Source organism: Neovison vison, chromosome 7, assembly GCF_020171115.1.
Source record: "Neovison vison isolate M4711 chromosome 7, ASM_NN_V1, whole genome shotgun sequence".
Classification (NCBI taxonomy): Eukaryota; Metazoa; Chordata; class Mammalia; order Carnivora; family Mustelidae; genus Neogale; species Neogale vison.
Window position 1 is genome coordinate 110,448,167 of NC_058097.1, and position 23,868 is coordinate 110,472,034.

The 23,868-nt window shown below is 50.0% G+C and overlaps 1 protein-coding gene across 1 annotated transcript in view; it reads left to right on the forward strand.

Annotated features, from left to right (window-relative positions):
* The window catches only part of GRIK4 (glutamate ionotropic receptor kainate type subunit 4), a 421,019-nt gene that overhangs the window by 383,241 nt on the left and 13,910 nt on the right, over positions 1 to 23,868 (forward strand). Inside the window, exons 15-19 of the mRNA XM_044258062.1 lie at positions 6,681 to 6,790; positions 10,041 to 10,214; positions 14,273 to 14,438; positions 15,303 to 15,528; positions 19,436 to 19,564. Of these exons, the coding sequence (XP_044113997.1) occupies positions 6,681 to 6,790; positions 10,041 to 10,214; positions 14,273 to 14,438; positions 15,303 to 15,528; positions 19,436 to 19,564 (805 nt within the window). The remainder of the gene's footprint in view (positions 1 to 6,680; positions 6,791 to 10,040; positions 10,215 to 14,272; positions 14,439 to 15,302; positions 15,529 to 19,435; positions 19,565 to 23,868) is intronic.

Consider the following 23,868-nt stretch of genomic DNA (forward strand, 5'->3'; position numbering starts at 1 on the left):
GCTGCATGTCCCCTGTGTCTCAGTTTTCTCATGTGCAACAATGGGTTGTCATGCAGATTTAATGAGGATACGTAAATGCATAAGTAATGCACCTATAACAGTGCCTGACCTGTGCACAATAAGGCATTAGCTTTGTATTTCGTAAATGCACGTGACTTGCTGAGAGTTAGTTTTTTAGTTTACTGCTATTTTTTTTTAACAAATGGAATCATATCAGCCTCCTATTTAAGATGGTTCACTGGCTGCCCATCACTTAACAACACCAAGTCCCTCCTTCTGAACATGGAGAACACAGCCCATCTTTCCTGTTCCACTCGCAGCTCCTGCTATAGGCGTCCTCACTGCATAGCACTCACCACTTTACCATCACACAAGCCTCTTTCAATCTAGGTTCATGCCCGTCTTCTTGCCTCTTGGCAACAAACTCCTCTCCAGCCTTTGATACCCAGCTCAAATGTCACTTGCTCTTCAGTGTGACTCCTCTGGATGGAGCTGTTGGCCTCTTTCCCCAAGCAGCAGCCCTCTGCCCATGTATTTGCTGCACTGTACTGGTCTTTATCACTTTCTCCCTAAGTGGATCCTGGTGGGAAGAAGGTACCCTCTCATCAGGCCAGAAGCTCTTATGATACAGTTTTTGATGTGGAAACATGATCATCCCAAACAGGCTATATTGGCTCCATAATTACAGAAAGAAGAAAGGCAGGAGGGAAGGCTGAGGGAGGTACCCTGCTGTCCTGTGGGCAGTGAGCACCACTTTCTTTTGTGGCTCCTAATGGAGCAGCACGGAGCCCAGGAGCCTGGCTTCTGTCAGGAGGCCTCATAGCCCAGGCAGCAGGATGAGTGACCGAACTAGATTTTCTGTTTCTTTTCTGGCCTTGATCTCAATGGTCTAGATAACAAGAGGAGATGGGAGGCCCATGTTTCAGGCCACCCACGTACATCTTCTGCTCTGGGCCCGCACGGCTTTCCCTGGGACTCAGTGCTCCCTCCCCACCATTGCCTGCACAGCCCGCATACAACCTAGCACCCTCCTGAAAAAGCATTACAATCCCTGGTCAGGGCTAGATGAGCTTCCAAACCATACATACAGGGTCCAGCCTTTAGAGTCTGGGTACCAATGAGATCTGAGTACCCCTACTATTCCAAGAATGCGAATGAAATAACAGGACATCTGAAGTTCAAGACTCTCTTGATTTCCATGGCACATCAGCTCATTCAGTATACACTGAAGCAGTAAGGAACCCAGGGGCATCTGTACTCTGGGGTTTTATGATACTGACGCCTGCTGTGAGGACTCCAATATCTATGTGAATGGAGGGGAGAAGAGCACAGGGAAACAAAAACATTCATATTGAAAATCAGAGTATATCGTGTCGTTTTGCTGTCTTTTTTTTCTGCAACAGCAATTTGCCTAATGATGTTTTGCTCCGATTAATATTAAAGTAAGTCTGCATTCCTCCAGCACGCACTGACTGTTGTAGGAAGGCGTCGTCTGCGTGTGCCAGACGCCAACCTGAGATTTGAGGCTTGGCACGTATACCCCCTAAATGGATAATTACATTTAAAAAGTTCAGTGTTGACATAGTCAAGGTGGTTGGAGGTACGTCAGGGTACTTGTGTGTTGACTAACATCTGTCTGGCATCTCTTTATTTATGAAGCACTTTTGCATGAGTCTCTGCTTTAATACAGCACCCCCCACCCCCACCGAGGCACAGTACCATGGTCCCCATTTTATGTGGAAGGATGCTAAGGTCAGCAGCGGCTAGCGGGACCATGGAGAGAGGAGAGAGCACAATGGTGGAGGGGGCGCTGAACCCAACTTTCTGGTCCCCAGGCCCATATGCTTTTAACTACCCATCTTTATGGTACAATTAGGTGCATTTCTCTATGTCAAGGCCATGTGTCGGGGGAATGTTCTAGAGCCTTTCTAATTTGAGAATACTATCTATCCTATACTATCCTATCCTGTTTAGTGTCTCCAGCCAGCCAGAGTACCTACGACCTCCTTGAGAGCATGCCTTTGCTATCTTCCCTCTGTAAGGTCCTCACCCACCTTTGATTAACAAAGTGGAGAAGTTTTATGCTCTGTCTTTTCCTCTTCTTAACTCTTAGCTAGAGTCTTCTCTGTCAAGAAAAGTTAAAAAAAAAACAGACAGTGATTAAAAAGTGAGAGAGGCATAAATGCCAACATTAAATTAATGCCCAGCATTTTCGCTGGATATATTACCCGTTTGTTTTTTTTTTTCAAGAAGGTCTGTTTCATTTCAGAAAGACTGTCTAGAAGAATGGAGAACGATGCTAAGTAAACCAGTGAATCATTTCTAATACTGCTTAATACCCTGCTATAGGGAAACAGAACGTGCAGAGTTCTGTTCCTTAAGGCTAAGTAACATGAGAGCCCATAACATGGAAATATGGTTTCCTGGGTGTATCATCATTTTCATATTGGTATTTTATTGGGCGCTCCTATCTCACAAAGCTCCAGGTGTTCTATCAATATTATTGTAGTAATTCTCACATTCCCTCTTCATGTTGATGGCTGGGTCCCATTTTCTGGAAGAAGACAATGGCACTCAGAGAAGTTGAGTGGCCTGCCTGGAATCACTCAGCAAATCAAAGTCAGTGCCAGGATTGGAATTTACATCTCCTCGTACTGGATTTCCAAAGAGCAAAATGAAAATAGATCTGCTAGCGTGTGGGTTACATAGGCAACAAACTCATGTGGGTGTTTTATGTGAGGAGGAATTAATTGCTTGCCTCTTTTTTCCCGTTGGCTTCAGAGGTGGGAAGTGCATGCTAAACCAACTATCATCAAGACCGTCCATTGCAGACACCCTGAGAAAAGCTACCTGTGGGTTCCTGGGGCGGGGTAGGAGGAAATCCTCTTCTTCTGCCTCTTCCAGAAAGAGGCATGGACACTGCCTGCTTTTATCTCTTCAGCCCTAAAGAGTCTTTTATTGACTGTGGACCACAGCTGGGAGTTGAAGGAGACCTCTGAATGCGTTGCCATTTAGTTGTAAAGACCATGTGGAGGACAGGAGGAGCCTTTGTCCTTGGCTCTGCAGGAGAGGAGAGAGGGTGCAGGGAAGGTAGAGAGTCGGTATCACTAGCTTGTGTGGTGTCAGCACAAAGGAAGGGGTGACCGGGATGCCCAGCCCCTCCAAGGACAAGGGAGAACCCACCTCACATCTGACCCACTCTGTGCCTTCATTGGAAAGGCCAAAGCAGAACTGAGGTTGGAATCCCTGGCTTCTAAGAGCTGTCTTTCCAGAATAGAGCCTGGTGTTGCCTTAATGGCTTCCCTGGAGAGCCCTGGGAACCCTCATGACTCATGGGTTATAACCCATAGAAATTCTAAGTGTTACAGAATGTGACTATGGCCACAATGGCATTCTCTCCCCAGACATTTTTCGCATGTGTCACTGTAGGGCAGAAAAAATATTTCTTGTCCATTGAGGGAGAATTAATATAAAAGGAAATTCCACTTTCCTCCCTCCCCCTGCACTCACGGCTACCATTAGCCAGAGGAGAAGCCAACACACATGGCTTTTACTATGTGTGAACTCATCCAGCTCTTAAAACACCCTCCTGAGGTAGGTCTTATTGTTACCCCATGTTACAAAAGAGGAAGTGGAGACCCAGAGAAGTTAAGTAACTTGTTCAGGGTCACATAGTTGTAAATGATGAAGCCAGGATTCAATCCTGGGCAGGCTAGCTACAGAGTCTGTGTTTTAATTTACTGCCTGTCCTGTATTACCTAGCTCTGGTGTCCTTATGTGCCTGGCTCTAGACTCTGGGAAAGCAACTGTGTTCTCACTATAATGTCATTTCTTCTAGAATGAAGTTTCATTGACTCAACAGATTATCTTTAAGAACAAGAGGAATTTTTGACATGCAAGGGGAGTTCACTGCCACTTTGTAGCACCCCCTCTAACATTCAAAGGGTCTCCCCATGCTGGGATGGTGATCGGTTGGTGACCAACCCCTTGGGTCTCTCCCATCATCAGGAATGCTGGCTCTGGTGTGGTCAGCCTGAAACACAGTACAAAATTCCAGGAGATAGGAGCTTCCGGGTGTCTGGATAGCTTAGTCGGTTAAGCCTCTGACTCTTGGTTTCAGCTCAGGTCATGATCTCAGGGACATGAGATCAACCCTGAGCAGGGCTTCACACCCAGTAGGGAGTCTGCTTGAGATTCTCTTTCCCTCTGCCCTTCCCCCTCGCTCGCTCTCTCGAATAAATAAATCTTAAAAAAAGCCAGGGAACTAGTTAAATTTTGTTGGCATCTAATTTTCAGTCCATCTGCAGGGCTTGGCCTGTCCTGGACGTTTATGGCATAGACTCTATAGAACCAATTATCTATCTTCAAAGTGGTTGCAGTCATCTGAAGAAACTGGTCCACCCTGCAGCCCACAGGACATGTATGAATCAGTAGAAATGCCTATAAATACAACAGAGTCCAAATAAATGATGATGGGTACAAATAAATAATGTTCAAGAGGGCTTTATGGGGTTGACATAGAGTAGGTTGGGATTCTGCTGGCACTGGGGAAAAGACGTGAGATTAATTAGGGGGCTGATTGGAGCAAGTTGCAAAGATAAGAAGGAGAGGAAGACGCCGTACGGCAGCCATCTGAACGAGGGAGAGGTGGCATCTCTGTGGCGCGGTGTGATGAATGAACACCGGAGAAATTGAAGCCATTGCCAGTGATTTGAGCAAGGCACTTAACCTCCCCAGGTCTCCATTCTTCCATCTGTCAATACAGAGAACTGGGTATTGAAATCAAGAGGACATAGTGAAACATTCTAAGTTCTCCGGAAGGAAAGTATCACCATCATATATCCTCTGGGTTAGGGAGAATCTGTTATTTGGAAGAAATGCCAGTGGCATATGACACCGGATTTGCCCCCAAACACCAGTAACTCAGATGCCTTTGGGGAAAAGAAGCAATCCAAGGCATCCACATAGAAGGAAAAAAAATAGTAGTAGTTTGGAGCCTGCAAATAACGTACTTCTCTTTGGCAGCCTATAAACAGCCTGGGCTCCGCCTAAACCAAGGCAGTTTATGCCCAGACCCAACTCTCACATAACTGCCCACTCCTTGCTCTTCTGGTTGGCGTCAGTCAATCACAAGTAGAATCAGATGTTCTCTTGCCAACATGACTGATATGTTTCCAGCGGAGCGATGTTTATGTCTTGATCCTTGTTTGTGTGATGTTCGATGTTTTATAACTTGAGTCTCCAGGAATTTTTCCCACGACCGTGCATCATTCCTTATCACCCCTAACCAAATATGGCAGCTTTAAATAGTGCTGTCATTTTCCTCGATTCACTCGTTGCGATATAATCAGGTATAGATTTCTGACATTGAGCATCTAATGGGGTTTCAGATTCAGAAACCAACAATGAAAGATTCCCCCCACCCCGACCCCGAGTATCTCTCAATTGAGAGACACGGAGTGAAATCATCATGAGTGACAGGGCGCTAAACTTCATGTCCGTTTGCCCTGAGAAACTGGGGGGTGTGGAAGGGCAGGGGGAAGGAGGAGCTGGAGAGAGCCGGCCGTGTGTAGAGGGGGCGACTACCCCTGAGCTCCGGCCCATTGGCGATTGAGGCCCAGAGTTTCCAGACCACTCCATTTTGTGAAAGACGCCAGAAATCTGGACTTTTACATGAGGCTTGTCAACTCATGATAGCCACGAATGTAGAATGGGTGAACACAGCAGGGGAAACAGGATGTATGAGAGCTGTCTGTGGTAAGCCAGCAGTGTTGCCCCTTTGACCTACGGGGGCTCTGACCAAGGCCAGAGAAGGGCGTGCACTTGCCCAAGACCCCAGAGTAGATCATGGAACTCCATCCTGCTCATTGCATTTCACTGTCCTCTGGAAAATGTCCGGGGGCTTGGTACCTAGGTTTCTGTTCCTGGCCCCATCCTTTGGCTCCCGTGACTCTGGCCAGGCACACCCCTGGGCTGGGGACAGACCACGTCTCCCCACAGCGTGATGGTACCTGAGCTCTGAGCTTGGTGTCAGAAGATGAGCATTTGAGTCCCAGCCCTCCCACTCACTGGCTGTGCAACCTTGGACCCACATCTCTCAACTGCCCTGGGCTTTCGGTTTCTTCACCAGTAACATGGAAATAATAATCTGTCTCATGGTACCATTTTCAAGGTTAATCTCTTTTTAAGGTTAATCTCACTATGCATCAGTTCACCCTCCAAACAAAAAACCAAGGTGCATGTTCCCTTAGCATCCTTGTGAGAAAGACCTGAGTGTCAAGGAGGGGCGCTGTCATACTCCAGCGACGTGGACACCAGCAGCTCTAAGCCCCTGTGCCCACCATGCCGTCCCCGGGGAGGGTAGGGGGACACAGGGTGGTACATAAGGGGTACTGAGGGCTCTTCCCCTTGCCTAGCACGAAGCCTCCCTCAACCTAGGAAGTGAAGTGGCCCCAGCTGTCCCTGTGTTTGGTCTGCTGGGATCAGGGCTGGCTAGGTGTTGGAGCAGCCCCTCTGCACCTTGGGCCCCAGTGCCATTTAAGCCAGTCACCCAGAATCCAGGGGCAGGGCCATCTGGGGCCACACCCACATCCCTACATCTCCTCTGGCCTGCCCCGCCCTGGCCAGGGGCCATCCTGACCCACTGAGTACAGTGAATCTGGTTTTGTCTTCATTTCCAGGGACGCAAACCTGGCTATTTCTCCTTTCTGGACCCATTTTCTCCTGGCGTCTGGCTCTTCATGCTTCTAGCCTATCTGGCCGTCAGCTGCGTCCTCTTCCTAGTGGCTCGGTAAGCTCGCCGCCCCTTCCCTGTCCTTGCACCGCCACCTCGCGTCCACCTCAAGAACTGCATGGGAGGGGTGGGGAGCGGGAGGGGCGGGTTCAGAAGACCTTGGGGCCACACTGGAGGGGTGGGAGGGGGACTGGGGACCTGACCTGCTCTCTGCTGTGCTGTCCACCCGGCACCACCCATCCCCCCACCTACTCACGGCTTCCCTACCATGCAACGGTGCAAACAGGCCAGTTTGTCTGAATTTGCTTCTGTACCCCTGTCTCTTCCCCATTCTGTTCCCCAGTCTCTAGGCCCCCAGTTTGGGTTTGGGTCTTGGAGGAGAGAGGACGGGACGAGGGTGGCAGGAAGAGCACTCTGATTAAGCACTATGCCTTTGGCTGCCCTGGCATTAGACCTTGCCAGTATCTGCCACAGAGTGAACTGAATGATGACCAGAGCTGGGGGACCGGAGGTCTCAGGGCATGGGCGACAGAGAAGGTTTCCTCTGAAGAGGGCCTGGCCCTTCCCCAGCCCAGATCCGCCAGTGAAAATACAGCTGCCTTGTTGAATGGGAGCTGTGGAGGATGGCACAGGACAGGAGAGCGGGAGGGAAAAAGGCATTTGCAAGTAGGGTTGATTTGCAACAACGGGTCCAGATCAGGGTTTGGGGACAATTAGGCCCTCCCTCTCCCCTGCAAACAGAAGCTGTCCCTGGGCCTCCCGAAGAACATGAAGGTATCCCATGGCTGAGGCCTCCCATGAATGTGCACAGAGAGGGTGGACGCTCTGCGGGGCTGGGCCGTGGGATCAGCCTGGGCTTCGGGATAGCCGGCTTCCTATCCAGAAGCAGAACAAGCCCAGGGCTTAGGGGTCACCGGTTCAGAATCCACACTCTATGCTCAGCACCCAACTCACCTTAGCGTAGGACCAGAAAGGGCTGTTACTTGGGAGCAGAGAACCATGGGATGAGCTTCCGGAGAGCTGGTGGCGGCTCTGTTCCAGCTGTCTCCCTAGTGATCTCCTCGGGGCCAGAGTGGCAGGACTCGACAATTCCAGGGTATGCCCCATCTCTGCAGGCTGAGGCCTTTCCCAAGAGCATGTCTGTTCAACAGCTCAAGGAGAACATGTGCTCTCTCTAGTTAGAACACAGAACCCCAGGGCAGCTCCCAGCCTGCCCAGGGAGCATTGCCTCACCCAGTCTCTACCTCTTCCAGTGGAGATCAGAGCCACGTTCAGGAAAGTCATCCTGAGCCCATGAGATCCAGCCCAACAGAAGAAGGCCTTGCTCACAAGCTGGTAGTCTTCAAAGGCGGCTGTGTGTGTCTCTCAGGTGCCACCTTCCCCCCTCGGGCCTGGAGGCATTGCCACTGTCAAGTATCTGTTGTCAGTGACAACGGGCGAGACATGCAGGAGGAGGTCTTCAGCACACTGTCTGCTGCTGCTTTTAGGAAGCTGTCTGCCCGAGCCCTGGTTCACGGCTCTGTAATTCACTCTTGCCCCCTTTGATTGAGCCCCAGTGTGTAGCTATTCCCATAGCTCTCGGGGGACCTTGAGGGCCCTGGAAATGGTCGGAGAGCTTGGTTCCTAGATATACAGACACAGACACCTGCTTTATCCTGCCTGCTGCAGCCTGAAGCTTTTCACCCAGCTCTGGGGGCTTAAACTGCCCCCCTTCCCGGCCCTGCACACACACACACACACACACACATTATATCATATATGTATAATGCATGAACCTGGGTTAATGCACCTACCTTAGGTACTGGTTTTTCAAACAGGGTACCCTGGGGCATGAAGGCTCCTGGGAGGTGCCAGGGACTTTGGAGGGGTGGTGAAAGGCTCAGTAGCCAGAGCCCTGGGCCTCAACTCCTCTTCATCTAGACCAGTTCCACTTTTATTTCTTGATCTGTTGTACTTCTGGGTGAGATTTTGGAGGGGAAAACCTATCTGGAAACCACTAATCTAAGGCAGCCGTTCCCAAGCCGGCTGATATCAGAGTCACAGAGGAGCTTTTAAAAATGTGAATTCTCAGGTTCGATCCTCTCAGCCTCCCTAGGGCCAAGGCCAGGGAATCTATCTTTGAAGCCCAGTTCTAAGAGCCTGTGGGCTTGGAAACCACCAAGGACAAGCCAGGTCTGTAGGCCATGGGGAGAAGGAGCATATCTCTGGACACGGGCCAGCGATGACACGCTGGCATCGTACTCAGGAACAGGAGGGGCGGTGGCCATGTGGGCGAGCCGCGGCAGAACAACAAGCAGGCTAGGCCAGGGATGGAAAGGCTGATGATGAGACTGGCACCCGGTTCCACGCCCTGCTCGGCAACACCTCCCTACGCATCCCTGTCAGCGCAGCTGGGGGGTTTGTGTGGGAGTGGGTAGAGGAGGGAAGGCATGCATCTGGGGGGCATGAAGAAAGGGCATCAGAGGGGGACAGTGGGAGGGAGAGGCAGGGGGCTTAGAAAAGCCTTTCCCGACCCTGTGTGCCCATCACACTCACCTGCGGAGCCTTGGAAATGCATGGAAGCAAATCAAATCCTCTGGGAGTGGCATCTTATCAGTGGCATTTCTTTGAAAGCTCCCAGGTGAGTCTGACACAGAATCAGGGCTGAGACCCACAGCCCAGGGGACCATCCAGGCCAGGGTTTCTCAGCACGGACCCGGGGCATCACGGTGAGCCAAGAAGCTGCCGATTCTTAGCTGGCACCCAGACTCCCTGAATCTGAAGCTTCAGGTGCTGTGTTTGAACACAGACTGTGTTTGAACAAACCTTCTTGGTGATTCTGATGAAGGTGAACATTTGAGAAGCACTGTTCTGGCTGAGGGTTTAAACACTGGCTCTGTGGGGTCCTCCGGTCCCTCTGTGACCACTTAAGGGGGCTGAGGGTGGCCCCCTTAAGAACACAGCACTTCCCAGGTATCCCCTCCCGTCCCCGGCCACATGCGGCTTCTAGACAAGGAGGCTGCACATTAATCTGTTTTGTGTTTGGAGTTCCACGTTTTGACTTGTTTTGAAAAAATTAAAAAGAATTTTTTTTTAATTGAAGAAAAGCGGTACAGACACTGCCAGCATAGTCCAAGCCCCTTGGTTTTGGTTGGGAGGATCCTGGTCCAGCAAAGGGAAGTGGCTTGGTCAAAGCCACAGGCCTGGGGCTGAGTACAGAGGTGAGGACAGAAGGGAGAGCCCCCCTCTCCCCCCACCACTGCTCTTTCCAGTGTGTTCTTCACGCCCACCCTCCCTGGCCCTGGTCTGTGTTCCTTTTCTCCCACAGGTTGACCCCCTATGAGTGGTACAGCCCCCATCCGTGTGCCCAGGGCCGGTGCAACCTCCTGGTGAACCAGTACTCCCTCGGCAACAGCCTCTGGTTTCCCGTCGGGGGCTTCATGCAGCAGGGCTCCACCATCGCCCCTCGAGCCTTATCCACCCGCTGCGTCAGTGGCGTCTGGTAAGATCCGGGGCAGAGGAGGGGCCAGGCCCAGTGGGGTAGGGACCCCTGGGGGGTCCTCGGGTGAGTCCTGCCCTGGCTGCAGGTAGCCAGGAAGCTCACAGAGAGCTCTGCCTTCCAAAACAGACTAGCAGGGACCTGGGCCGCATTCCACCAGCTCCAGAAGGCTTGGGAGCACTGGCTTGGGAGCACTGGCTTGGGCACACTTTGTACCATCTTTTCCTGTTCCCCTTTCCCTCTGCCTCGATGGTCTGGAGACAGAGGGCAGGGAGCCAGGGCGGGAAAGGGGTTGCAGAAAACAGCCTTGTAGGCACGAGGCAAAGGGATTATAAATTCCTGACCTGAAAATGACCTGAGGTTGAGTGGCTCGGCCTGCCAAGGCATATGCAGATTTATGCAAATCAGGGTGTGCAGCGGGAAATGCCTTCTGGAAGAATGGAAATCCGGCTGTCACATCTGGCCCCCTCTGCCAGCTTTCTCCCCCTTCCTCCCTCTGGGCCTGGCGCCGGGACCTTGCCAGACCTGCCCACCTTGGCAGGTGCGGGCAGAGGCAAACTCTTAGTGGCTCGGAGTTGGACAGGATCTCGGGGGCAGTCCCCATGCGCAGGTAGCCAGCCTGGCCTGCAGCTCCCTTCTCCTCCTGGCTCACCCAGGGCAAAGAGAATACGGTTGAACGATTTGGTGTGTGGGAAAGCAGTGTGAAAACTTGAAAGTGCTACATAAATATGTGAACTCATCATTGCTGTTAGACCCTCATGGGGAGAAATGAAACACACACACACATATATGTGTTGTATGTACACAACAGACAAGAGGCCAGCTCGCAGAATCCCAGTTCCCCAGCCTTGCTTCAAATCCCACTGTTGCGTTTGGCTCTCATAGCCTAAAGGACTTACAGCCTCGTTCTCTCCCCGTCCTTCTCAGCCTGTGTAAGCCAATGGAGAAGGGAAAAGTGGTGTTTCCACCTTGGGCACCAGTGTCTGGACAGTTACCAGAGGGAGGCTGGACTGGGATTGGTGGGGAGGTAAAAACACAGCTGGGACCGTGACCCCCACCCAGCTGGGGGTTTTGTTTTCACTGCTAAATGATAAATACAGTCGGATTTAAGACATCTGGGCGATTACCAGGTAATGCCCAGAAACCACCATGTAGATCAAAGGAAAGAACTGGGTTTTAATGTTCCCTGGGAAAAGGAGCGGTCTTGGGAGGGAAAAATCGCAGAGTTCCGTCAAAATCCTGGAAGTCAGGCAGAAGCCATACAGACAAGGAGAAGTCAGCCGCAGACTCTGATCTCTTTCTACTTGGGGCTGTTCCTTCTAGAGGGTGTATTCCTGTGTGCTCCTCCGAGAGCTCCATCACCGCCCCCCCCACCCCCCGCCGTCAGCTCCCCAAGCCCCAGGCATTCCCTCCTCCAGAGAATGTCTGCCTGAGCACCTGGGAGGGCCACCTGTCTCGCAGGCTGGCCCTGGCCCACTGGCTCAGCAGTACTTTAAATAGCTGTTGGGGGCCGGGAGGCTCCCTTGTGTCTGGGGGAGGGGGGGCCTTGACTTGTTAGGGAGATCCTCTGCCCCTCGGAGCTCTCAATTATCAAATCAAGGCCTCTGTTTGATCAGCTCCCTGAAGGAGTGGGAGAGCCAGAGAGAGGGCCATCGCGGCCTGCCTTAGATTCCCCACCCTGAGCAAGGGACGAGAATGCCACATTGCTAACAAGAATGTCAACTTGACAACTGTTAATGCCCCTTTCACATGGGAGCAGGGCTCCACTGACCCCTCTGGAGAGAGCATATGAGAGAGTGTGTGATTCCCTTTCTCAGCAGAGATGATAGACTTGCCCCAAGCTGCTTGGCTCTCTGACCCATTCCTTTGTGACCAGCGGTATAAAGTACCTCGAGGCCACCCAGGGTGGGAGAGAGGCCAGAGTGTAGCTAGGGGGCTGAGGGAAACTGCCCAGCCAACTCTGAGGTCAAGTCCACACCCGGGGCTCATGAACCCATGGTGCTACCCCGGGTAGCTAAGCCCCTTCAGAATTCTGGCCTCCATGTGGGGATGGCTCACCCAACCTCCCTGGCCTCCGCTGGGAGATGGTCAGATGAAAAAACTTGCAGCAGAGTGTGAGAGCAGAAGCAGGAGCAGGGAAAGCAGGTCTTAAGGACAGAAGGACACCTGGCCCTACTTACAGGACACACGTAGAGAAGGTGGCCAGATGCTTTTCTTCCCATAGTCAGTGGGAAGGTCTGTCTCTACAGTTCTCTCTATCTCCCATTCCTCTGGTCCTTTACAGAGGATTAGTCACCAGCGACATCTTATCCCATTTGATCTCACAATTCTCCGAAGACAGGCAGAACAGGCATTACTATCCCCGAGCAGATGAACCTGGAGGATGTAGGTGGCTTTCCCTGCAAGGTCTCACAGGTGGAGTGGAACAGGCCAGAACTGAAACCAGGTCACCTCCCCAGGGGTCTGGCATATAGAGGCACTCATTGAGTTGGTAGATGACCCTGTCACTTCCCACCTGGGAGGCAGCCTACAGGAGTCCTTGGACACAGTGGTAAAGGAGACAATGGGACTTCCCGCTCTGAAAAACCCCCTGGAATCTGTCGGCCTCTGGCTCCTTTGGCAAATGCTATGCTTTAGTTGACAATGTCTTCATAATGAGGAAAGCCTCATTAATTCAGACTCCGCGGATTCAGAACCTGTGATTATCCAACCTCAATTATGCCTGGATATGTCTTTGAACCCCTATAAACAAATGGATTGGGATGCAGAGCCACACTGCTGACCAGATGGTAGAAGGCTTATTTAACCTACTTAAGTGAACAAACTAGTTGTAATGGCATTAAGCATGTACACTGCTTGAGTTGCAAAATTATTCTCATTTTAAATGAGTTCGTTTTACTCAATAAAATACCCCTCTATTTTGAAATAGTTTGCCCATTGCAAGAGTAGTTTCTTTTTTTCTTTTTTCTTTTTTTAGATTTTATCTATTTATTTGAGGGAGTGAGAACACGAGAGAGAGAGAGAGAGAGAGAGAGAGAGAGCGCATGCGCAGGAGGTGGGGGGCGGGGCAGAGGGATAAGTAGACCTGCCCTCGATGAGCAGGAAGCGAACCTGATCCCAGGACCCCGAGATTATGACCTGAGTCAAAGGCAGATGCTTAACTGATTGAGGCATCCAGGCACCCGCAAGACTAGCTCCTAATTCTAACTCCTCAGCAGTCACAGGTGCTTATCACCAGTTAATATTTAAGAGTTTCTTGTTGGTAGAACTCATTTTAAAATACGGATTTAGGGGCGCATGGGTGGCTCAGTTGTTAAGCGTCTGCCTGCGGCACAGGTCACAATCCCAGGGTCCTGGGATCAAGTCCCGAGTCCAGCTCCTTACTCAGCGGAAACCCTGCTTTTCCCTCTCCCGCTCCCCCTGCTTGTTGTGGTCCCTCTCTTGCTGTGTCTCTATCTGTCAAATAAATAAATAAAATCCTTAAAAATAAAATATGAATTTATCCATGTGTTACTTGGCAAGTTCCTTTGCTTCTCTGAGCCTCCATTTCCTCATCAGCAAAATCAGGGTAAGACTTACCTCCCTTAGTTGTAGGGAGTACGTGAGATGATGTGTGTGGCTCCTGGCAGGTGCTCAGCCCATGGCGATGCACATCAGATTGTAGGCTGCATCATGAGAAGACAGGGGCAGCCCCCCAGCCCTGGCTCTAAACAGAGCCCCCAGAACTGGCACCCTCCGCTCATTCACTAGCTCATTTCTCATGGTCTCCAAGATGGTCTCATGTGCATGGACATACCTCTTTTAAATAGCAACCCAATAATCATCTCCTTTAAGAAATGAGGGGGAAAAATTAATGGTCTTCTTTCAAGAAAGGCTCACAAACTCTGTTCATTTCTGTTGACATCATACGCCCTGCCTCCGTTTTCTTCCCCCACAGAGCTGGGATCTCCTTCTGAAGAGGGACTCCTGGTCTCTTCTTTGTTGCTGCAGGACTGGGGGTGGGGACTAAGACTCCTGGGGGTGCCTGGGCAAGGATGATTTCCTGGTCTTTTCTCACATAGGTGGGCATTCACGCTGATCATCATCTCATCCTACACGGCCAACCTAGCGGCCTTCCTGACCGTGCAGCGCATGGATGTGCCCATTGAGTCAGTGGATGACCTGGCTGACCAGACCGCCATTGAGTATGGCACAATTCACGGAGGCTCCAGCATGACCTTCTTCCAAGTAAACCCATTGGGTGGCTCACCAACATGGGGAACTGGGCAGAATAGAGTTGAGATATTTGTCCTCTAAAGATAACAACATCAATCTTCATCCCATTATCTCTAACATCTAGTTTGGAGGTTCACTTGGGGCTCATCTATGTCCTGCTCTACAAAGTACCCTTGGAGTTAATAGGTGTCCAACCACCCAACTACCCAAGATGTCCATTTTCACATGAAACAAGTCCAAGGCCTTGGACTTCAGTTTTCTGTTTTCCATACAAGCCTCAGTGCCTATTGGCACCACAACAACTGAAGGCATCATGCAAACACAGGTGTGGATAGACACACACACCCGGCTAAATTCTCTCAGTCTTCTTATTTGTAAAAATAGAGGCCAGCATTGGATCTGGGATTGATACGTTGGTTTAGGGTCAACAGAAAGTGGGTGACACTCCTCCTTCAGACAGTGTCTCTTAGAAGTCCCAATGACCCTGAGTTCACTGCCTCCTGCCTGAAGGACAGTGAAGGACACAATCAGAATTTCCATTCTTCATTCGGTCCAAACCTGGAGGTTGGGAGCGAAAGTCTTCCCTCTAGGGTAGATGGGGCAAAACTGATTATCAAACCACTAGGCAGAGTTTGCAGTGTCTTAGGACCCTGTTCTTTCCTTGCCTTCCTGTGAGAGGTATCAAAGTCACAGCCCCCTCTCTTGCCATGACAAGTGGTCATTGTGAGATGGAAGGGAAAATGTTATATGGACGATAATGAGGGAACTGAGTAAGAAAAGGGCCAGGATTTTAAGGTCCACTTTGATTCCCTCCCTTTTAAAACCAACATTTCCTTTCTCTAGTTCTAATCTTGCTTTCTTGTGTTCTTTTCCCAGAATTCCCGCTATCAGACCTACCAACGCATGTGGAATTACATGTATTCTAAGCAGCCAAGTGTGTTTGTGAAGAGCACTGAGGAGGGAATCGCCAGGGTGTTGAATTCCAACTACGCCTTCCTTCTGGAATCCACCATGAATGAGTACTACCGGCAGCGAAACTGCAACCTCACTCAGATTGGGGGCCTGCTGGACACCAAGGGCTATGGGATTGGCATGCCAGTCGGTATGCAGGAGAGGAACAGCCTCTTTGGGTAGCTACATCCAGGCAGGGTCAGAGTAGCTAGGACCACCGAATGCAGCACTGAATTCGACAGCCCTGTTCTAGAACCAGTTAACAGTGACTTTAGGTGGGCATTCTTCAGGTTAAAAAAAAGCAAAAAAAAAAAAAAAAAAAACCAAAAAACAAGCAAACCCACATACTTCCATCAGAGTTCTCAATCTTTAATTATGGCAGGTCAAATTGATTAGTTATTAATTGATTAATTACTCAAGGATACATTGATGTCCTTGGTGGATGCTTCAGGGCTTTTGTTTTCCCCTCTTCTGCTTCCTGCGCTTTGGCCCTTGCTCTGTTGATGGACCTCTAGCAGTGGGAAGGGGAAGGTAGAGGTGGTCAAACTTAATTAATTTTGCTATTAGTGTCCCTGGGGAAAGGCTTATTACAAAAGGAGATAGACATAATGAGGTGAGGTGGTTTTCAGATCATCTGTGGGACGCATCTACTCCCAATCAGTATAAGTCATTGAAAATGAACAGGAGAACTCAGTATTCAGCTGACTGTGGCCTTCCAGGCTGTTATAGGATGGTAGGGATGTTTGACTTCCAGAAAGGTCTCCCAGCTATGCTTTCTAAAGGATATTCATGCTTTGGGCTTTCTCCTGCTGATAGTGCCTTCATCAGAAGGTGAGGGGGAGCCCTTTGAACTGCTTTTTAGATTGGAGAGGGAATCTGAAAATGTTCCCCTGGCGCTTGGAGCATGTACCCTTCCCTCACCCATCATGGAGAGCCACACTGTATGGCACTGTCCTTGCCCAACATTGTTCTTCTACAAGGCTGTCCTGTACAAGGCAGCAGAAGGAGAGGCAGCAACTGAGGCCATCAGACCATGTGGGGAAAGCGATATATAGCACATACATCTTTGCTGTCATCTAACACACTCCTTTTTTTGATCATTACTTAACTTAGAATTCTTTTGGATTCACTATATCCATGGAGTGTGAAAAGCATGGGTTTGGGGACAGGCAGACCTGGGAATGCTCCTGGTTCTGGACTGTGGAACCTCAGATGGTTTAAGCTCTCTGAGTCTGTTAACCCATCTGTAAAATTAGGTTTCTAATGCCTACCTTATAGAGTAATTGAGGGGTAAACCTAATAATCAGGTCAGGTGCCTTAAACCACAGTGTCTCCCACTTATGCTGTTTGGGGGGAACATGAGTGCCCTCCCCATCTTTTCCCTAACCCCCTATGTTATTTGGTAAAAGCAGATGACTTCTTAAAGATGGATGGGAAACAAAGCCAATGAGCATAGGCAAGGATACAGTTCATTCTTGAGCTCAATGAATTCTGACACTAGCTCTTCTGTAAACCAGAGGCCTCACTCCGGGCACTTGTAAGCCCACATATGCCCTTCTTACCATCATATTTCATTGATATTTATTAATGTGCAGATTATGGCCCTCTTTGAGAGATTTATTGGCTTCCATTTTGTTTCAAGATGGTGGTGTGAACCACAAAACACACTTTAACATGCACCTTGATCAAGATCTAGCTGTTTAAGATAAATTTCTTTAAATTTCAGTTAAATTACTGAAATCTCAAATGCTTTAAAAGTGTTCATGGAACAAACCTGTTGAGAGTTGACACAAAGCAGGCCAACTTTAGAAATTTTTATCAATAATGAAAGAAAAAAAGAAGGAAATACATTTCTTCTTCTGTATCTGGCATGATGCTATTTTCACATGTCAGCCTACCTGCGAGGTAGATGTGGTCCTTCTCACCCTAGAGGAGAGGACTGAGATTCAGGACAACAACGTACTTGTCCAAGGTCACAAAGCAGGTAGAGGAGCTGGGTTTGAGCCTAGACTGCCTATCTCCAGGGTCAGCGCTTTGCATTCCAGACCATGTTGCCAGAGGATCCCGCCCACTCAACAAACAGGATAGGTGAGCTGTGGACTTGTCCAGGTTCTCAGATCAGGTTGGGAAGAGCATCATACAATCCAGTGATGAGAGAGAATTTACATCCAGCTGAGGTTACATCCAGGAAAGGCAGCGTGTGTGTCGTTTTTAAGTGGGTGGAGAGAGGGGTAAGAACATAACCAGAGAATAAGCTATGTGCTTGGACCCAAGAAAATTAAGAAAAACAGCACACAGAATGAGAGGGAAAATTAGTAAAGTGGTTTAGGAGCAAAGCAGGCAAACATGGAATAAACAGAATAATCCTTTTATGGAGCCCCTGGGGTGCTGTTGAGGTTGGGTTGAAAATGCCTTGAAAACTGGTTGAAATGCCTGGCTGGGCCGGACAGTTGTCTGTAAACCTGGAATGTTCATCAGTCTCACGACGTAGCCCCATCTGGCAGTTCAAGTAGCTGACCGCTGCAGGTGTGTAATAAGTACCTACGGCACACGAGGCGTTCTTGATGTTGGCCCACGTCGCATAGACACGTTCTATGCCACAAGCTTGTGGATTTGCATGCCCAGGCGTAGTTGTATCTCCAGGAGGGTAGCGTTCCTCTGTGGGTCGTGGCTGTCAGAGTCCTGAGAGCTGGCAGCTGATCTAGTCCCCGGTCTGTCAAAGTGCAGTCTGTGGCCGAGCAGCAGGGCACCCCCTTTGGAGCTTGTTAGAAATGCACAACCTAAGGGCATCTGGGTGGCTCAGTGGGTGAAGCATCGGCCTTCAGCTCAGGTCATGATCCCAGAGTCCAGGGATCGAGTCCTGCATTGGGCTCCCTGCTCAGCAGGAAGCCTCCTTCTCCCTCTGCCCCTCACCCCACTTGTGTTCTCTCTCTCTCTCACTCTTTCAAATAAATAAAATCTTAAGGAAAATAAAAGGCCCGTGGAACCCACGGATGCAGAGTCTGCAGGTCAACCAGATCCCTAGGTCATGCGTATTAAAGTTGAAGAGCACAAATCTATTTGTTCCAAGCTTCGGCCTGAATCCTTCGCTGTAGCCTTTTCCCCTGAGGCATCTGTCCACATCAGGCCTTCACAGAGCTTGAGCAGGAAAACTGAGGAGCTTAGCTGGTCTCCAGCCTCTTGGCAGCTTTTCCTTTAAGATCTCCGGCCTCGGCCTGTACTGAGGCATTGAGCTTCCCATGGTTTCATTTAAGCCTGTTTTTGTGATTAAACCTAAATTCCAGAACCAAAGCTCCTTGACCATATTCCATCAGAAAAATTAAAAAAGAATTGCAGCGAACAGAAGCCTTCTGTCTGAGGAGGGAAGGAGGAGCGGTATACACAGGGTGATGGACGGGGACGGGGGGCTGTCGGACACTCAGCAGGCCGGGGCGGGGGGGAGGTTGGGCTGCCCGTGACTGGCTTCTGCACACAGATGGGGGAGAGGTGGCTTCTGTCCCTCTCTCGGGTGGCTCTTCTCCCCCTGGGGGCTGCCCTGGGTAAACGGATGTCAGGTGTGATGTAGCAAGAGTTACAGGTGCCTGGGAAATTCATTTAGATCAAGCAGAAGACAGACAGCTGAGCGAGGGAGAGGTCTGTGTCACACAAGTTTTTCCACCCTGGCCTCTTGGAGGCAAATGGGAAGCCTCATGACCAGCTTCCCTAGTGTCCCTAGGCAGGTTGTTTAACCTGAGTAGAAAGTGGTGAGGAAGCGGGGCTCCCCGGGAACCCCAGAAGCCATCGCTTGACCCTCACTGGGCTCTCAACCGTGGGCTGAACATGACATCAGTTAGAGAGAAGGAAAGTAGAAAGGCCCAGAACCCTTTCCTCTTCGTGGAGGGTCCTCAGAACCAGCCAGGGGGAGAGCCGTGCTCCTGTGGGGACCCCTGCCGTGTCTGTCCCTCTCCTCCTGGGGTTAAGTGACCAGAGTGCCCAGGAGGTGTACTGGGGAAAGGAGCAGAGTGATGCCTCACAGCACACTTACACCCCGTGTTCTGGGCTCTCCCGTGACCCCACAGGTTCGGTTTTCCGGGATGAGTTTGACCTGGCCATTCTCCAGCTGCAGGAGAACAACCGCCTAGAAATTCTGAAGCGCAAATGGTGGGAAGGCGGCAAGTGCCCCAAGGAGGAAGATCACAGAGCCAAAGGTAAGTGGGTTCAGGAGCGTCCCCTCCTGCTCTGGGGGACAACAGCTTGTTCTGGTGTTGAGAGTCCAGGTGATGGTCGCTGGAACACACAGAGAGCAAGCCTTGGAAGGAAGTTAGGGCTGGGCGGGGCCGGGTGGAGGGCTGGAGCCTCTGCAAAGGCTCCCCCAGAGAGGCTAACCCTGCCCTCACCTGACTCCCCCATCCCCTGAGCTCTGCTTTGGTTTTCTTGTCAGGCCTCATCACGCCCTGATACTGTATGTTCTATTCATGCATTTGTCTACTTCCCATTTCTTCTACCGGAACATGTGTCATGCGGACAGGACTTGTCTTCCTCACAGGGCTGTCCACAGGGCCTGGCACGTGGATGTTTTATTGAATGAATGAATGAGTGAGTGAATGAATGAAGTCTAGATCACACTGGATAGAAAGCAGTCACCGGCTGATATGTGTGGTGAGGGAGTGTTCAGGGTCCCTGAGCACCCGGGGTTTTTATAGGGGGTTGGCCCAGGATAGTCCCGGGCTACATCTGTTGTCGATCATTTAATGCTCTTAGTTATTTTTAGAACCCCCTTTATGTCTCGTAATGTCCTGGCTTGGACAATAAATCATATGATCGCCCTAGTCATCTAAGGCAGCCTTGCTAAAATATGTAACAAATTTACTTATACACGCTGTCCCCTAGGAAGGCGGCCGAGGAGGGAAATGAGTAATACTGTATGCTTCTCTCTCTGCCCAGCGTGAATGATTATCCGTGATGAGACAGTGAATGAGTGACTTTGTGTTTCCAAGTATCTCTGCGTGGGAATCCGTCCTGCAAGACTAGGTCTCGGGAATATTGCCTTCTGGGTAGTTTAGTGGCCTTTTCTATGTTAGAGGAAATGCTGCCCCTTCCCTCATAGGAAGCCACGGAAGCCACACAAACCTTGGCTTTGGTTTGATCTTGGTCCCCAAAGATCAAGTGTGGAGGAGACTAACTCTGTTCAGAAAAAAGGAAGGAAGGAGAGAGAAAGAATAGGAAGGAAAGGAAGAAAGAAGGAAATGAATGAGTGAATGAATGAATGAATGAATGTGGGTATCAGAAAACTTCTGTGGATTTGATAGAATGAAGTAGATGTTGAAGATGTTTAGGACCTGAGTGGTAGGGAGGGTCGCAGGGGGGTTGCCGGCAGTGGGCCCCTTGAGGAAGATGCAGCAGGAATCCGTGATGTGGGCAGGGGCTCCATGGGCGCAGCCGGAGCCAAGCAAGGTTCCCATGGGGAGAGCGGAGCTGTATGGAGGGTTTGTCCCGGGAAGGTGTGGGTAGCGAAATGCTCCTGCACCACCCCCTCCCCACAAAAAGACATGTGGATTGAAAACAGTCTAAATCTGACTAGGCCTGGAACAGTCAAAATAAAATGAGCTTATTGATAAGGTAACGTAGGTCAGTGTTGTTCTGTGGTAACAGAGACCTTCAGACCGGTGGGAAACAGCAGCCGTCTTGCCAAGCGGGGGAGGGAACCGGTGGTGGCTTTTGATCTGGAATAATCTAAAGTAGAAACAGGGAGGTGAATCTGGGCCCCAGAGCAGAGGGACCTTGAGTCCATCCCCTGACCGATGACTGAAATAGGAGAGATGTTCAGGTAGCTCTCTTCATAGAAGTCCCTGGTCCCCCTCTACCCCCACTCCCCCAGTGGGCTGGGCGCCTTCTGTGGCTTGGACAGAGAACTCAACATTCTACATTGCAGCTCCTGGTCTCTGCTTGGCAGATGGCCCCTTAGCCGTGGACCCAGTCTTGTTTGTTTCTGTGTCCCTAGCCTCCCCGACAGAGCCTGGCATGTACTAGGGACCCAGTAAATATTTGTGGGATCTGTGACTAAAGCTGCGGGCTGGTAGTTGTCAAAAGCTACCAATGGCAGTGTCTTCCTGGGTCACATTAGCAAAGTGACCGATGAAACTGATTCAGTGACCTTCCTGCACAAGCTTCACCCCAGAGCTGTCCACGTAGTCAGGCCGTTCCTGCCTCTGAGCAGCTGACCCAGAGGATGTGGTGACGCAGAGACACTGTGGATGAGGGAGGCTGGAACACCATGGTGGGGGGGTGGGCAGGAGTCAGGGCTCAGAGCGGTGTAGGGACCCCGACAGACTCCTGCAGTGTCGTCCACCCCCACCCCGGCTGGCAGCTAGCTCTGCCAGCTCCAGATCTCCCTCCCCTCCTGCTTCCCACTGTTTGTTGGCTTCCCCAGCTTTCCCTGCCTTTGTCAACCCGATCCCCCATTTGATCTCTAGGAGCACATTTCCCCTCGAGGCTCACTGCTGAATTGCTCCCATGTCTCCAGTTTCCCCCTTTCATCCCTGACCCCAAAACCTGGCCACAGGTCCTTCCCTTTTGTGCACGTATGTCTTTGCCGGTGTTTATTTATGCATCCCGCTGATCCCAGAGAGAAACAGTAAAATTGGCAAATACGGTGATTTGGGTGCTTTATCGTGGTCACTCACGGGCCCCTGTCTGGATCATCTCTCCCACTCAAGGTGTCACTGAAGTCCAGTGGACTTCCCCCAACCCCCCTCCCACCCTCCAAGAAGGGAGCTCGTTCGACTTTTACTGTCCTGCCTACCTGTTTGTTCTACCATCAGCTACGAGGATAGCTCTCTTCCCTCGGGCAGTTTCTAGAGGGTTCAGGATCATGGGCCTTGGTTCAGATGGATCCCACTCCATAAACAGCCTTGTTACAGACACTAAAGAAACATCTTTGAGCCTCAGTTTCCTTCTCTAGGAAATAGAGATGACGATGAATAATCATGTCACCTCCCAGGGCTATTGTGAAGATCGAATGACATAAATCATGTTGAATAAACCCTCTGCAAAAGTGACTGGCATGAAGGAAGTGAGAACTAATTTTATTCCCAAATCTAGTCCTCGGGGAGCAATTAAGGCACCGTGAGAGTTCTGAACAGTGTCCATGGCCACAAGCGTGCCCACTCATCACGTGCTCCTTAAGGCTATATAGCTCTTCTAAAACCCACACTTACGACATCTCTTTTGCATCTGTTGACATTTGTCCCCCACAGACTATAAAAAACTCAAATGCAGGGGCTGTGTCATATTTATTTTTGTATCTTGGTGACCAGCATTATCACATGACATCCATGTTTTGATGAAAGGATGAACAGTGAATGAATGAATGAATGAATGAATGAAGTGGGCAGTCATCTCAAGGACCTCCAGACTGGTACCACTTCCGATGCCTGTTGCCTCCCAAACAGGAACCCTGACCCCCCCGCTGGTGGCGTAGAAATGTTTGCATACCCCCACTGCATCCAATGTGCTTTGTAAATCTGTGCGTATCAGACACTGTGCTAGGCTCTGAGATTATGGAAGAGACGAAGACATGGCCCCGTCCTCAAGAGGTTTAGAACCTAGAGAGGCACAAATCATCACTATAATGCTTGCACTGTAGGAATGCTTTACGAGACCCATAAAGAAAGTGTTTATGAAGCCCAGGGGAGGAAGTGATTAATTCTGAGCAGTGGTCAGGAAAGACTTTAGGGACATTTGGCCTGAACCTTGAAGCATGTATCAGGAGTCACTGCTTTAGGAATGTTGTAGAGCGTAGCTATTGCGTTCAGAAACTGGTTTGAATAAGTAGGACAAGGTTGGAGTTCAGAGAGCATTGAAAACTTGTAGGAAGCATTTGGACTGCAAACCAGCATATCCCAAGCTTTTTGTTGGTAGGAATTAATAGCAACAGACACCAAGCCTATACTCTTGGGGGCCTGGAGACATCCACTAAAACAGCCCACTGTGCTTAGAATGTCCTTGGTCTCCTGTTTTATTCTAAAAACACATGAATTTTGCAACTTACAATGTAACATAGGCTTGTTTATTTAAAATGGTTTTTCCACCTCAACTCTAAGTAAAATTAGTGTCCCAGAAGATGCTTCATAAATATCCAAGGGCATTGCCAATGCCTTGGCACCCTGGGCTGAGTTTGAGAGTGTTGGCTCCAGACTTCAGAAATGCTGGGCTAAGACGGGACATGATGAAAGCAGGTTCTGGGATGGAATTCTGAGCTGTCACTGGCGTTCATGGTCTCAGGGGACAGTCCTTGCCTCGGGAGGAACAAAGAATCAAATTATTGACTTTAAGTTCCAACAGTTCTTACAACTCAGCAGAGACAGTGTTCTTAGAAGTCAAGGTTTTTGATTTGCTGGAAAAATATTTTGCAATATGGAAGGCTAATACCTAAAGGAAGCTTGGCATGACTGGGACTAGAAATTAGAGAGTAGAAAAATAATACAAGACCCAGGCCACATCTGCAAACCAG